The sequence below is a fragment of the Ictalurus punctatus genome, chromosome 1 (assembly GCF_001660625.3).
Source record: "Ictalurus punctatus breed USDA103 chromosome 1, Coco_2.0, whole genome shotgun sequence".
In the NCBI taxonomy this organism is placed as follows: Eukaryota; Metazoa; Chordata; class Actinopteri; order Siluriformes; family Ictaluridae; genus Ictalurus; species Ictalurus punctatus.
In genome coordinates, this window is record NC_030416.2 from 29,706,215 (window position 1) to 29,723,047 (window position 16,833).

Below are 16,833 nucleotides of genomic sequence, written 5' to 3' on the forward strand. Positions count from 1 at the left end.
CCCTGACAGGAATAAAGTGGTTAATGAAGCTGTATGAATGATTGAATCATGATGAGTTCTGGGAGTTTAAGGGGTTATATCAGTCACTGATAGCTTAAAATACCACAGTTAAATCGTATATTGGATGAGAGATTAACAACCATAAAATGCAGAAATAAAAAAATACTTTTTCATAGTGAAACCACTGTAAAAAAAATTTTTTTTAAATTAATTAATTATAAACAATATCTTTGAACCTGGGTCTTAGAGTGGCATCTTTTCTTTTCCAAATTAAAAAAAAAAATGCTTTTAAAATATTAGTCATGTGTGCATCATGATGCACTGTAACTTAATTTAACAAATTGTATAACTATAGACAAGCTATGGGCCTGTTAGCAATATTGGCCTATATATAGTGTGTATTATGTTGCAAAAATGATGTCTTATGCAGCTGGAGAAATGCATTAATGGATATTGAACTGTCTCTCAGGTATTGATTGTGACATCCAATGGAGGCCCCGTGGATCTGATGACTCTGTCACGGGAGAACGGACCAGTTTCTGCAGAACTCTACTCCACCCCTAAATACAAAAGCCAGGATGAGTCGGACGAAGGTTAGTCGTCCCTTTCAGTGGACACAGATATAGAGGTGCAAATTCACAAAATAAAATTCAAATATCACGTATATATTTGTGCATTTAAATGTGAATAAGCTATAAAGACATGATATTGCAGTATGTACTGTAAGGAATAAAACCCAATGGCAGATGGTGTTATAGGAAGATAATTAATGACAGTGTGGTGACATCTGGCCTAATCAATGACAGGGTGATGCTGTTACTACCCCAAAGGTTATTATTTTTCTATCACAGCATGTCTGAAGTGTTTTATTCCTCATATAAAAACCACACCCATTTGCCAAGGATTAGAATTTTAATTTCTTAAAGAATGACACAACATACTTTTTTTATCTGTTTATAATTACATTTAATGTTGTTTGTTCAATAAAAACTCATTTTTATTCCTTTATCATTAGGCCTAGAATATGTGGAGTGTTTGCCTTAAAAGTTTCTGTGGAAGTTTTTCCTATAGAAAGGATAACCTGTTAGAATGAGTGCATTAATATAAACCTTGTAGCCGTTACTTCTGTCAGAGCTGCTGTTAGAGAAAAGTAATCAACACCTTCTGACCAATCAGACTTGACAATTCAACAACACTGGTGTTTTAAGTTGACATTAATATTTGTGAGTATTGTGGAAATTGTTCTTTTGTGTTTTCACAACTGTATTGCTATTCACTATAACAAGTAAATGTTTGGTTGGAAAATGGATTTTATCTTTTATTGCACTTTCTTCCAGGTATCCCATAATATTTTTATCATATCCCCCACCTTTAATATGCAAATAATCTGTGTGACACTAACAGTCAAAGTATTGTTGTAAATTGTTGTTGTATTGTGATTTCAGAGAGAATGGACACCAGTGTGTATGAGATCAGCCCTGTGCTCTCAGGAGTCCCAGGTTTGCCTGAGACGACCATCCGAGTGAACGCAGTGGTCAAGATCTTTCGCTTTGTTATGAAGCAGAGCTACATCTGTGCCCTCATCGCCATGATGGTGAGTCCATACGAACTGCAGTGTTTGGCTTTTAGCTTGAGGTGAAGCCAAGTTTAATTAAGCCTCATTAACATCATTATGGTTTTGCCCTTTTTGTTTTTGATAACTTGCAAGCACACAGGCACATTTAAAAATAAGCCAGATTCCAGGACAGAATTATGTTTAAACTTAAAACAACCTCCAGTTCCTGCAGCCTAAAGTCTATTTAAGCCATTTGTGCTTCTCTTCATATTAGGCATGGAGTATCACGTATGTGAGCTGGCTGACCTTCGTCTTCCTCATCTGGTCATGCACCTTGTGGATGGTGAGGGACAGGAGAAAGTACGCCATGATCACGTCTCCCTTTATGGTGTTTTATGGGGACCTGCTCATTGTGCTGCAGTACATCTGGAGCTTCCAGACACTGCAGCCTGTGCCAGGCCTCTTCCTCAAGAAGGAGGTGCCCTTTCGGGAACTGGGCTCCAAGGTAGGAAGCGTCAAATTTAGAGTGGGTGTGTGTTTATTTCTCTGTGTCTGAATCCAGTTACTATGAATGGATTAACAGAATATATCGAGTAAAAATGTAGAAATTCAGACAATTTTCCCATTACACCAAATGTAGTGTATTAGACCTTTTGTTTGAGGTTTGCGTCTAAAGTTTGCGTCTTAAACCTTGTACTGGAGTTAGGAGGCTACCAATTTAAATAGGCTACCAATTATGCATTGTGTGTCAAACACTTGCCTTAAACTACTATTAGTACATCAAGAGTTTTGTAAATTAGCAGAATATTTCTTTATTGAGAAAACTGTACAAATTAAATAGAAACTATTTTTTCATTCAGATTATTTTTAAAGTGCAATTCTGCCCTCAGACTTTAGGCCACACCTCCACCCAGAATCTGATGCTTGCATGTAGTGATACCAAGCACCCTGATGAGGACAGCTCTGCAATGTCCTTTTGCACAATTTTATAGATAACAGTGTGTCACACAGTGTCTGAAACCACACAACTCAGTGATGTTTTGAAGCACGTATGTGATTTAAACATGATGTTTGCATAAAAGTTTTCTTCAATGCAAAGAAAAGCCAAATTCAGACAGCACCTCAGTCTCTAGTTTTAAGTCTCAAGAGGAAATTGTGTAAAAAATTAATTTTCGGTCAAACTGTTGTCCATGTTCCTAGTCTCTGGATTCACCCTAAACAGGATAAATTGGTTACTCAAGATGAATGAAAGTGTGTTAATGAAAGTATTAAGACACTGATGTCAAAACTTTATAACTTAAATTAATAGTAATATATATATATATATATATATATATATATATATATATATATATATATATATATATATATATGTTTTAATTAATACAACTTTATTTATTCCATTGGGTAATTATGAACACTGTAAAAACAAACACCCATAGACAAGACAGCCAGTAAGGAATGATACCCAGCAGTGCTTGCAGTCTAATCCAAAAAAGAAAAATAAATAAATATTCAATCCGTTTATTCAGTAAGCAGGTACAGTGCCCTCCACTAATATTGGCTGTGAAAATTGTCTTTATTGTTTAACCTTTTGTTCTAAAAATTCAAAAAATACTCTGCTCTCAGGGATATCAAACAATTGCAGACACGGCACTGGTTTATAAAAAAAAATATTTGTTAAATATAGGTGTGGAACAATTATTGGCACTCCTATCTAATCATATGAGAAAATTATATTTGAAGTATATTCCCAGTGATGTTTTACTTTTTTTCAGTAAACCTGTGTGACTAGGAACAGGAAATTGTTCACCCATGACTTTTTGTTTCACAGGGGTATAAATACAAGGTAACACATAGGCCATATTCCCTTAGTCATTAACAATAATGGGAAAGACCAAGGAATATAGCTGTGATGTGCGACAAAAGGTTGTTGAGCTTCACAAAATGTGAAGTGACTATAAGAAAATAGCACAAGCATTGAAAATGCCCATTTTGCACCATCAGGGCAATAATTAAGACGTTCCAGTCAACTGGAAATGTTATGATCAACCTGGAATTGGACGCGTGTCTATATTGTCTCAACCCACTGTGAAGAGAATGGTTCAAGTGGCCAAAAAATCTCCAAGGATCACAGCTGGAGAATTGCAGAAGTTAGTTGCGTCTTGGGGTCAGAAAGTCTCCAAAACTACAATCCGAAGTCACCTACATCACCACAATGTCTTTGGAAGAGTTTCAAGAAAAAAAGCCTCTACTCTCATACAAAAAAAAATCAAGCATCTTCAGTTTGCCTGACACTACTGGAACTTCAAATGGGATCGGGTTCTATGGTCAGATGAAACCAAAATAGAGCTTTTTGGCAATAAACCCCAGAGATGGTTTTAGCGCACACAGAGAGGTAGCCATATGGAAAAGTACCTCATGCCCATGGTTAAATATGGTTGTGGCTCTTTAATGTTTTGGGACTGTTTTTTTGCCAGAGGACCTGGACATTTTGTTAGGATACATAGCATCATGGACTCTATCAAATATGAACAGATATTAAATGAAAACCTGACTGCCTCTGTCAGAAAGCTTAAAATGGGCCGTGGTTGGATCTTCCAGCAGGACAATGATCCAAAACATACATCAAAATTAACATTAAAATGGTTTACTGACCACAAAATCAATGTCCTGCCATGTCCATCCCAGCCCCCTGACTTGAAACCCATGAACTGAAGAGGAGAGTCCACCAGTGTTTGAAGAGATTCTGTATGGAGGAATGGTCTCAGTTCCCTTGGCATGTATTCTCCAACCTCATTAGGCATTATAGGAGAAGACTCAGAGCTGTTATCTTGGCAAAGGGAGGTAGCACAAAGTATGACTAAAAGTATAATGATTAAACTTTTTCCTGTTGCCCCTACTGCCCAATTCTTTTGGTTTATGAAACAAATTTTTACTTCTTTTTGAAGGATATGAGAGTGAAACTTATGAAAAAACTAAGTCTGCCAGTTCATTCAAATCATCACACACACTATAATAAAAAAAAATCCTGCCATTCTGTACAATATAAGCACCCTTACAGAAGGGCCATACTGTCCTGCATCCAACCAACACAGGAACTAAGAACATCCTGTTATGGTAAGATCCTGCAAATAGAGCCATTGGTAAAGATTTGTATGGATCCAGAACGGTATCATAACACAAGCTTATTTTAGTGTTCCTCTGAGTTGTTTTATAGCTCACATCCTGATCATACTAATCATACTTGACATTGTATAAAAGGACACCATGTGTAAAATATTTCACATTTTCACTGATTTCACTGATTTCACTGTGTCTCTGGACAGTATTGGTCTGACCCCAATACATTATCATAAATACTGTTAATGATCATAAAAAATGTTTAAAACAATTGACACCCGTGTCAATTAAAACAGTATTTCTTTGTGTGTGTATAGATCCTGTGTCTTCTGAGTTTCTGGCTACTGCTAAGACAGGCTTTGACAGAAAGGAGAGAGAAACAGAGAGACGAGACACAGCTGTCTGATATCAAGGTGGAGGACAGCTCACAAGGTGAGACCTTTTCCTCTCGATCAAAATTACTTTTCCAAATTCAGCTCCCCAAGCAACTTATTTTACTTCCAGTGACACGTGTATATTTATCCTTCTGCTTGTTGACCAACCATACATCTGTCATGATATCCACGACTGGTGTCAGGTCAATATTAGCAAAAAATGGTGGATCGCATATCAGAGTGATAACAGCAGTAGTTATATGGCTTAATGTTAACGACAACAGCAACAAGTGAGCTATTCAGGAATGCAAATGTGCTCTCATGTCAGTTGTTGTAGAAATACCTCACAGTAAAGGACACATTTCTAAAATTCTTTTTTTTCTTTTTGGAATTAGAAATGTTTACATGTTTTAGTGTATGTAAGTATTTAAGAAATGTGTCCTTTAGTGTGAGATATTTCCACAAAAATTGACATGAGAGTGTTTGCCTCGCACCTCCAGGGTTGAAGGTTCGAATCCCGGCTCCGCTCTGTGTGTGCAGAGTTTGAATGTTCTCTCTGTGCTTCTGGGGTTTCCTGCCCCAGTCCAAAGACATGTGTTGTGACCTGATTCGCATTTTCAGATTGTCCATAGTGTATGTGTGTTTGTGATTGTTCGCTGCGATGGGTTGGCACCCCATCCAGAGTACCCCACACCTTGTGCCCTGAGTCCCCTGGGATAGGTTCCAGGCTTCCAGCTACCCTGTGTAGGATACGCGCTATGGAAAATGGATGGATGGATGGATGGAGACTTAAGTGTATTTGATTATATTTATACATCATATTTATAGTTGCAGTGGAAGTGTTTTATTGTGAAAGAGTTTAACTGAATAAAGCCATGCTTTTAGCATCAGTATGTATTTTTTAATTGAAATGCTTTAGTTAAAAAAAAAAAATTAAGCTCAGTACTTTTTAAAGAAAAAAATATTATATGGCTATCAATATGGGCTGATTGGCTCAAGGTTTCAGTATTGATATTGGAAAAGAGAAGGTGGTATTGTGCCATTTGGTAATGTGTTAGTGTGTGCACGCTTATTACAGAGAAATACATGGATGGAGATGTCGGGGGACAGAGAGAGATGATGGACGTGTTGGGCAGTACATTCATGGCCATGTTGAATAAGTACTGGATCTATATCTGTGGAGGAATGTTCTTTTTCGTAAGCTTCGAGGGACGCATCGTCATGTACAAGATCATCTACATGATGATGTTCCTCTTCTGTGTAGCACTCTATCAGGTGTGTCAGTAGTATCTGTCTAATGAATAGTTCCCCATTATTAAGATTACTGCAGCAGTTGCATAGTTTTAGTACTTTTGTTGTTAGTACTTAGTTTTAGTACTTTTAATGACTCTTCCTTAAAAAAGTGCCATTCTGTACTTTTTTCTACAGCTGAACTATGAGAGGTGGAGATGGATGCTGAAGTACTTCTGGATGTCAGTGGTGGTGTACACCATGCTTGTGCTCATCCTCATCTACACATTTCAGTTTGAGTCGTCTTTACATGTCTGGTCCAACATGACTGGCTTGAGCAAAGAGAAGTAAGTGTAAATGTATGGGAGGAGGATATAAACATGTGCATGCACACGTTTGGGCTCTAGATAGAGGTATGTACTGTGTGGTGGCCCGGGAATCCCTTCACGTGGTGTTTTTTTTTTTTCTTCATTATTTATGTATGTTGTTCTGAAAACGGTAAGCTTTTCTGAACTGAAATTGGCATTTATTTTGCACATATCACAATCACAAGTAACATTCTAGCAGTGTAAAATATAGATACCCCAAAAATGAAAAGGGAGAAACTCGCATTTTATTTAAGTACTGCTGAAAGACACCCCATCTATTTCTACATTAAAAAAAAATGTTTTAAAGATTTGTAAATCCTCATCCACATCATTAGCTATGCTTCCATCCAAGTTGCAAAAAAATTGGAATTTCGATTAAACTATTTGTGAATAAAGCACCGTTTCCGTCCCATGTGTTCAAGAGAACAAAATTTTCACTTCTGGGGGAAACTGGTGCATTTTACTTTTCACACGATTATTTTATTTATTTATTTTTTTGATGTGCATCGAGGAATTTATTCGGTAAGTGTGTTTTCCTCTTAGTTTATGCATATGTCTTTTTAGCAAATAAAAAACGATCCATCTCAGTTGAGCGCATACGTTTTTGATGCACATTTTGGTGATTTTATTCGCATCTGGTGTTTCTATCCAGCTTTTTTTTTTTTTATGAGATATCCCAAAATTCACATAAAAATACATGGATGGAAACATACAGTACCTACGATCTCTCATAACCAGAAGTAAAAGTCACTCACAGCATTTGACAAGGTTTACCAAACACCAGGCATAATATTATCGTTGTATCATTTGTATCGTTTTTACAAATACAAGATCGACTTTATTTTAATGTAATTTTAAGACTTTACAATTAAGGGTCCGACACTTGTGTATATGCTCTCACTGGGATATGTGTGAATGTGTGTAGACTGGAAGATCTGGGCTTGGAGAGGTTCTCTGTTCCAGCTCTGTTCACACGAATCTTCATCCCCACCTCCTTCTTGCTGGTGTGTATCCTCCATCTGCATTACTTCCATGAACGCTTCTTGCAGCTCACTGACATCAAGGCAGTCGCAGACAAGCAGAAAAGCACCATCTCCAGGTGAGCCCGGCTAGAGAACAAACTGAAAACTGATCCTAAAAGTGTCACCGTCTATATGTACAGGGTTGCTCAGGAATTGTGTGTTAGAATCCTTTCTTGAGTCAAGAAATGAGTGAAGGTCTTACAGGATTGCATTGATAACTGTAGCAATAACTTTCCCAACAGGCAGCATTAGGGCATTCCAGTAATATATAGCCTATTTAATATTTTTGTGATATATTTTGTGTTTTTTTTTTTTTTATGGGTGTTGGTTCAATTTAATGTGATTACAGAAATAACAAAAATGAATGTCATACAAAAGATTATTCCTTGTTCTGAATTGTTGTTGCTAAATTGACCTCTGGCTTGCTCATTAGAGATCTACATCCAGATTTATGTAAAGATGTTTTGCCTATTGTCTTTTTATGTGCATTGTTGTTGCTGCTGTTGTTGTTGTTGTTTTGTTCAAATTGAACTGAATTTATCATGTCTATTTCAGACTTGTGCATCTTGATGGCAGTTTGGCAGATTTATCTATGATAAAACCCGAGTTTAACTCCTCTGTAAAAGATGAAGAAATTGAGGAGAAAGTGGATCTTAACGAGGATGAGGTTGACATTAAGGTAAAAGAAGAGGAAGATGAAGAGATATGCGATGTGTTCTGCAAGACGCAAAGTTTCTCCTGCCACATATTATCAGAACCAGAGCCAGATCAGGGAGACGGTAACTTTTACACTACACAGTCCATTAATTATTACCTTAACATTTGTATATGAGTATTACTCTTGTATATATTTGACCAGAATATGACAGTGGATCTTGTGGTTTAGAGCCCGGTGTGTATATGCAACAGTATTGGGGTTTAACTGAAGAATTATGGTCAGTCATCAGTCAATAAAGCAGAATCATGTACATATCATATTCAGTAGCGTTAGAAATTTATTGTCTACTGACTGAAATGTTAGAGGGAATAGTTCATCAGAAGGCCAGAAAATCTGAGTTCTCAACTACACTCAATACATCTACAGTACAGTAGTTAGTTTGACTTCCACTCACTCTCACTCCATTCCTTCCAGTCAAATTCCACACACATGAGCGGTGGTTCTGTATGCTGATTATTTTTAACTGTATGAAATAATGGTAACATAACTGTAACATTAGCTGGCATTAATATTATTAGTTAACGTGAACACACTGAAACTCAAACATGAAATGAACTTCAACATATTAAAATGGCGCACTTATATAGCGCATTTATCCAAAGCGTGTCTCATTCACCCGTTCACACACACACACCAGTGGTAGCAGAGCTGCCATGCAAGGCGCTAACTTTTACCGGTAGCAACTTGGGGTTCAGTGTCTTGCCCAAGGACACTTCAGCATGTGGAGTCATGTGGGCCGGGAATCGAACCGCCAACCCTACGATTAGTGGACAACTCGCTCTACTACCTGATATACTGCCGCCCACATTAATGAAACGTTAATGCAAAATACATATAATAAGTCATTAACACTTGTATTTCTTTAAGTAATAATCCAAATAAGAAATAATCAACACCAATGTTCAAAATTCAGACCTGAGTCTGAAGCAACTTAAAATATTTACACTTGGAGAACAAAGTTCAGTAAATTAAGTCAGTTGTTGGCTATTTGAAGTGGAGTTATTTATTCAATTTTAGGCTTGAAAAAATATTAGTGAATTCACTAACATTTAAACATGTCAATGAATACATGTGTTTACTTAATTAGTTAACATTACTTTAATGGTTTGTTAACGCTGAATTTGATGTTTTGTTAATAATTAATACAGTAAATATTTTTACTTAAGGGAACCTTAATGTAAAGCGAATTAGTATTACATTAACTTTATCATAAATATATACAGTATATCCAGTAATCGAAAATAATGCCAAATTAGTTCAAGTCCTTGTGCTACAACAAATCACTAGGAGAGGCTTTTATTGCAGACACGAGCAGCACAGGACAGGACCAGACAAGTAAACAGACAGGCGTAAAAGTGTCTAGACGTGTTTGATAAGTAAACACACTTGCAGACAGAGCAGAGAAAGAAAACACTCTTATGCTCCTTTGTCTACATTCAGTTTTTAAGAGTTTATCTGTTTGTGCATGTGAAAGAGCTGAAAAGTTACAAAGCTCATAGTTTCCAACAAAGGGATGTATTCTATCTAACAGAGAACACTGCTCCAGACCTGCCTAAAACGCCTCAAGCGAAATCCAGATATTATTTCCACAAACGTCTATGTCACTATTTGAAATATCAGCATAATGCCACCAGAATTTTTACATTTTAAATTCATTTAATTTTTTTAAACTGTACTTTATGTTGTCACTTCAGGACATAAAGTTGTTACAGTGAAGAAGACAAATTAAACCATTATAACATCGTATCTGAAAGGTAAGAGAGTTACAAAATAAAAGCTTACCACTGTGAAACGTTCAGCTCAAATCGTGCTCGCAAAATTGGTTCCGATCGATCCGCTCGATCATCCGCATTTTCAGAATCTGACTCGAACTGAAACGGTAAACCCGATGACATTATTAACTGTCTTTATAATTGCTTTAGAAGCCTTGCAATTATGGTAAGGGGTGTTACATATTCGACACATACTTGAGGTATTTGGCCAATCACAACGCAATGGGTCAGCTGGCCAATCAGAACACTCTGGGCTTTTTTGGTAGGAGGGACTTTGGAGAAAGCGGAATTGAGTCAGAGTGTTTCAGGCAGCATGGGAATAGAGGTACTGCAATAATGTACAGTGTGTGAAAATAATTTGAGTTTTTTTTAAGATTAAAGCATATTAATATTCATTAAAACATTAAACCTATTCGATTCCACCCAATAAACAAAATAATGCACTTTTAAAATCATCATATGACCACTTACTTTATGGCTTATAAATAAGCCTCTTTGAAGTTATGCTTTTTTCACACTGGTGCTTTTGACTAGCTCCACAGACTGAAAAAATTAGATGAATTGATGTTAACATTTTTAAACAAGCCGTGTCGTCACTTCAATCAGACCAGACAGGGTAAATGGTTGCAAATTTACAAATTTTCTACCCAGGATCTCATGTATGAGCCAATTAGCTTCCTTCAGCTAAATAATAAACGCAAACAGCAGAAGCTGTGATGATTTGTGTTCAGAAATCTGGAGTTGCTGAACTTCTGCCAGATTTTCATACAGTGAATGCTCTGCTACAGTATTTTTTCAGTTCCCTTGATACATTACTTGGTCCACATTCAGACCATTCAGAATGTGTTCCACCAGTTGGTGACCCCAGATGTAAGGCTTCCCCCAGACTGACAATCCAAAGCGGCTTCTAGATTGAACCTTTTCTCCAAGAGTATGTGTTTGTGCTTCCTTAATGTTAGTGTTTGTACCACCAAAAATATTTCTCAGAAAACATATTTAAAATGGGAAAAGAACGTAATCTTTTTTCTTTCTTAAAATTATTAGCCAGGTAAGGCCTGAACTGAGTTCGTCTTGTTCCCAGTTTACCGAAGTTTCCAGCAACACTTTACTTAACACAAAGCAGCTGCTTTGAAATACACATACATCTACACCAGAGCTGCTCAAAAAGGTTTGGCGACGTCATAGTTTCTCATCTGCTTACATGAAGTTTATAAACTTTTTTTGTTTCTTCATTAATCATGACGTGACATAATGTGTCTAAAAATGCTGTGTTGATTCATCAGTGTTTGAGGATGTTGCATGGTGCTCTCAGGAATTTACAGCTTTTCCTCTTTGTTGTCAAGAAACTAGAGTAAATGTTTTGTTTTACACCAGCTGTTCACCTCATGCCCTGAAAACATGACTGCAACACCACTTATGGGTCTACAGCAATATGTCTCTGTTAGAGTGGCTGAAATACAGATTGTTCTCAGGACACAGAGGCCCACCAAGTGTTGTTGCTATTCTATTTAGAGGATATGTTCTTGGGTTTTCTCACCTTTAAATATCCCCGCTGGTCTGTTATTATCTGTATCACATTGTAATTGCGCTTTGGATTAAGTCACTCAAAGCTCTTGGAATATTGTTCCACACATGCAGACCTGAGGAATAAGTGGCACCTGGTGATGGACCGGCTGACCGTGCTGTTCCTCAAGTTCCTGCAGTATGTCCATCAGCTGCAGCTCTTCATCTGGTGGCTTCTGGAACTTCACGTTATCAAGATTGTGTCGTCTTACATCATCTGGGTTTCTGTCAAAGAGGTGAGCTCACTGGAGGCTATAAAGAGAATGATTCAAGCAGAACTGACTCTTACCTTGGCTTACATGCAGCTCATTGGTCTAATACTAGCTGCTAGTGTCCTAATACTCTCTATTTGAACCTGAACAATGCTACTGATCTTGTGTCGCTCCATACATACTTGATCTGGATAAATTCCATTTGGGTTATTTGTAGACCTGACGAGAAGTTATCACAGTGTTTGTATTCTGTGTAGGTATAGACTGGGAGATAATTGTTTTCTTTCTGGGACTCATGATCCATATTGATGCCAAAGCTTAGATACTAACATAAAATTGTGGTGGAGTTTTTTGGTTGGTATGGTTTTGCCCTGTGTTTGTGAGTTTGAATCACGATGATGCTGCCTCTTGAAGACATTCCCTTGTTGGAAAACTAAAAGTTACAGTTTTACCTCTGAGAATTACAAAGCACTGAGACTGCAGACTCCTTCAAAAAATGTTAAAGAAATGTCTCTTCAAAAGGAGTTTCACCGTGTCAATGATTATATGTTGTTAGTTTTCTTTAAAAAGGGAGAGTTCAACAGCACTGTGGCATAAATAAAATATGTCCATTTTTACAGAGTGTCTAAATATGCTTAATTTTGTATTTATTATTTACAACAAATGCAACCTATATATAATGTAAACTAAGTATGAAAAATTTTGGAAGACATTTTGCTAAAAAGTGTTAATTTCCCATATGTATGGGCACTTTTGGGACACCCTGTAAATAACTGTATAAATGACTAATTCATACTGTTTATGATAGAAGAAAGTTGTACGTAAGTGTGTAATGAGCTTGGTATTGTGTTGCCAGGTGTCCCTGTTTAATTATGTTTTCTTGGTGAGTTGGGCTTTCGCTCTGCCCTTCAGCCAGTTTCGCCCTCTGGCCTCCAGTGTGTGCACCGTGTGGACCTGCGTCATTATTGTCTGCAAAATGCTCTACCAGCTCACCTCCATCCAGCCTGCCACATACTCCAAAAACTGCTCCATGGTGAGATACAAATCACACGCGCACACACACACACACACACACACACACACACACACACACACACACACCCCTACTATAGCACCACAGAATGAAGACATGCCTCCTCCTCCATTTATTCATCCTCTCTCTTTTGGTCTCAGCCGGATAACTATACAGATGTTCAGAGGTTGGACATGGCCAGGTCTCTTCTCTACAGCAGCCCAGTGGACCCTGCCACCTGGGTCGGTCTCAAGAAGTTCTCTCCATTACTGGAGAATTTAAGGGTAGGCTTAGTGTAAAACCACAAATAGCCCACTATGTATGCTGTTTTATTTTCTTTAATATGTTTGACTTTTACGTGTGTCTTTCTGAACAGAATAACTTGTTGATGTTGGCCCTGCTGGCTTTTGAGGTAACTGTCTACCGGCACCAAGATTTTTACCGTATGAAAAACAACCTGACTGTTCCTGTCACCAGAACAATCTTCCACAACATTACACGCCAACACCTGGATGATGGCATCATTAATTGTGCCAAGTACTTTATCAACTACTTCTTCTACAAATTCGGCCTAGAGGTATTACATATCTGCATCATTATTTGAGTGTGGGAGTTATTCTGTATTACTTTGTTTCACATGGAAAATAAGCTTCCTGTTTTTTTCTTTTTCCAGGCGTATTTGATAGTAGGAATATTGTCATAGTATTATGACGTTCTGTTAGAGAACTTTTCTGCATTTGTCGCCTAAATAAGAATCCTCCTTCTTCTAGACCTGCTTCCTGTTAGCAGTGAACGTCATTGGTCAGCGGATGGATTTTTGCGCAATGCTGCATGCGTTCGGGTTGGTTGCAGTGCTGTACCAGCGCAGAAGGAAGGCCATCGCTGGGGTCTGGCCAAAATACTGCTGCTTCCTGGGCTGCATGCTTACCTACCAGTACCTGATATGCATTGGCATCCCACCAGCAGCTTGCTCAGGTCAGAGAGCAACATCTGGCCCTACTAATAGCACTTAGTAATAGCTTAGGTTTATTAATGTCTTTAAATCAATGATAAGAAATTCGTTAAGTGTTATTTTAACTGTCCAGCTACAGTATATAATGGCTGCTGAATTTCAACATTGACAACATACTGTACTGAAGGGTACATTGCATGGGATGCATAGTGTATCCACTCATTCATCTTCAGTAACTGGATAACTAGGTGCAAGTTGGGAATACACCATGGATGAGACTCCAGTCCATACCAGGACCTCATGCACACACATTTACAGACTTATTCATACATCTGGGCAATTTAGCATTGCAGGAAGCTAGAGAACTTGGAGTGAACCCACAAGAACATGGCAAGAACATGTGAAACTCCACACAGATCATAAATTGAGCTCAGGATCAAACCAGGCACCCAGGAGCTGTGAGGTGGCAAGACTTATACATATAATACCATCATATGATATTTGGAGTATATTCCAGATGATATCCAGTGTATATTCTGTTCCAACTGTCTGATTCACATTTACCATTCACAATTGGATAATACTAAATTATACTAATAATTCAGTTAATAAATAGCGGAAGTAAGATTTGTATGAGCAGATAAAGTACATCCACAAAGACAAGTGGTAAGAAACAGGACAGGATTTTTAATATTTCGCTTAAAGTCAGGAAAGTACTGTTTTGGTGTTGTGACTGCTCTAAGCGAGTGCTCTAAGCAGTAGGTGGTAAAGTGGGTTTGGGATTTCACAGCACCTTGTTGCACCGTTTTAGCAATGTCCATTCATGCGTTTTTATTTCTGACCAAAAAATAGCAACTGAGTGAGAACAGAAAACATGGGCTAATATGCTGCACAGTCAGCTAATTCCGCTTCTGTCTGCACTGTGGTTCAGACTATCCATGGAGACGTCCTTCATCCAGCATGGACTCCAACGTGGTCAAGTGGCTCTACCTGCCTGACTTCCATACCAGACCCAACCCTCTCTTCCTCCTCTGTGAGTGCTGGCATGCAGAGAACATGTACGTTTTTCTCTGAGACCTGATCAACGATCCATTCTAACCCCCTCTATGTCTCTCTCTTCATCTGTAGATGATTTCATGTTGCTGCTGTGTGCATCGCTGCAGAGACATGTGTTTGAGGAGGAGAATGAGCCCTCCGTGCGTCCCCTGGCTGGAGATAATGTGGAGATCTGCAGAGACTTGGACGCTGCCACCTTCAGTCAACATAACCCTGTCCCTGATTTCATCCACTGCAGGTAATACTACAGTGTGCAGACGAGGGCAGTACTCTGTCTTTCCAGGGTGCACGGTGGCTTATTGGATAACACGTTCGCCTCACACCACCAGGGTCGGGGGTTCGATTCCCCCCGTGTCCTTGTGTGTGCGGAGTTTGCATGTTCTCCCCGTGCTGCAGGGGTTTCCTCCGGGTACTCCGGTATCCTCCCCCTCAAAACATGCATGGTAGGCTGATTGGCATGTCCAAAGTGTCCGTAGTGGATGAATGGGTGTTTTGAATGTGTAAGTGAATGTTCCCTGCAATGGATTGGCACCCTGTCCAGGGTGTACCCTGCCTTGTGCCTGATGCTCCCTGGGATAGGCTCCAGGTTCCCCATGACCCTGAAAAGGATTAAGTGGTATAGAAGATGGATGGATGGATGTATTCAAAACAAGAGTTTGGTGAATTGCTTCTTACTGTGCTGTCTCTAGTAGAGACTCAGATTCAGTTTATGCTGCTAATTAATAAAGATAGTGTAGTAGGATAAAGTAATTAAGTGCAATTATTTAATATAAAAGTAATAACAATAACAACAATAAGAAGAAGCAGAAGAAGAAGAAGATGAAGGAAAAAAAGAAGAGTTGTTAAATTATTAAGCACATTTCATCTCAAAATACTTTACATTATATAGATTAGCTGGTCAAAACATTTATGATGAAGCATGTGAAAGAATCAATGTGAATAACTTATCAATCAACTATAAATCTATGGGAATTGCTACAAATCACAAAAGGTCTATTTAACAAAATATGGCCAAATTAAACAAGTATGTTTCAAAACTGGATTTCAAAACAGTTACTCAGCTAGGATTCATAATATTCTCTGAAATTAAAACAAAACCAAACAGCAGAACTGTGAACGATCCATGGGACAGTTCGTCTACTTCAACTGGATTATACCATTTCAGGAGATCACCAACATACACACAGAGCTAAACCGTTCATAGAGTAATGTGTTCTGAGTTTCTTTTCCTGGTAAAGATGCTTCCTTAAAGAGGCAGCAGGGCAACCGACCAGCTGTTACATGTTAATATAGTCCAGTTTAGATGTTACGAAAGCATGCAGGATCGGCGTCTTGTAGCATATTTCTTATTTCAGATATGTCACAGATGATCTACATGAGAATCAAATGATAAAGCAGCATCTAAAGTTACACCAAGGTCCTTAAAGCCATCAAACTCCAGGGCAAAATCAGCAAACTTACTGAAGGCAGACCTACAAGCCTACATCAGTATTACTGTCTTGTCAGAGTTTAGAAGAAGGAAGTTTCTATTCATTATCAGAGTAGAAGTGGAAGCCAACAATATTACATGTTCAAAGGGATGGCTATAAACAGATTATACCATGGCCTGTCAGAATACTCGATTCTGATTGGCTGGAAGACATCTGTTCAAACCATTGAATGCACAGTTAATTGCAGTCACTTCAATCACGATGCTAAATTAATGCCTATAAACAACTGTAACTATAGTAACATACAGCAACTGTGGCATTCAGTAGTTCAACTCACAGCTTCATTATTAGTAGAGATGTAGCACAGATGCTGGTCATTCATATACCACAATCTCCCTGTCTCTCTTTCTCTCTCTCTAATAACTATTTACTGTAATTCATTCAAA

General features: G+C 38.1%; 1 protein-coding gene across 7 annotated transcripts in view; it reads left to right on the forward strand.

Annotated features, from left to right (window-relative positions):
• Positions 1–16,833, forward strand: part of LOC108271803 (piezo-type mechanosensitive ion channel component 2) — a 136,935-nt gene that overhangs the window by 91,033 nt on the left and 29,069 nt on the right. For all 7 annotated transcript variants that reach the window (XM_053683724.1, XM_017479611.3, XM_017479601.3 and 4 more), the window contains 15 exons: positions 470–593; positions 1,446–1,594; positions 1,830–2,060; positions 4,996–5,110; positions 6,131–6,327; positions 6,481–6,629; positions 7,576–7,749; positions 8,228–8,451; positions 11,801–11,961; positions 12,794–12,970; positions 13,111–13,233; positions 13,326–13,526; positions 13,720–13,924; positions 14,833–14,934; positions 15,030–15,195. In XM_053683724.1, the coding sequence (XP_053539699.1) occupies positions 470–593; positions 1,446–1,594; positions 1,830–2,060; positions 4,996–5,110; positions 6,131–6,327; positions 6,481–6,629; positions 7,576–7,749; positions 8,228–8,451; positions 11,801–11,961; positions 12,794–12,970; positions 13,111–13,233; positions 13,326–13,526; positions 13,720–13,924; positions 14,833–14,934; positions 15,030–15,195 (2,498 nt within the window). The remainder of the gene's footprint in view (positions 1–469; positions 594–1,445; positions 1,595–1,829; positions 2,061–4,995; positions 5,111–6,130; positions 6,328–6,480; positions 6,630–7,575; positions 7,750–8,227; positions 8,452–11,800; positions 11,962–12,793; positions 12,971–13,110; positions 13,234–13,325; positions 13,527–13,719; positions 13,925–14,832; positions 14,935–15,029; positions 15,196–16,833) is intronic.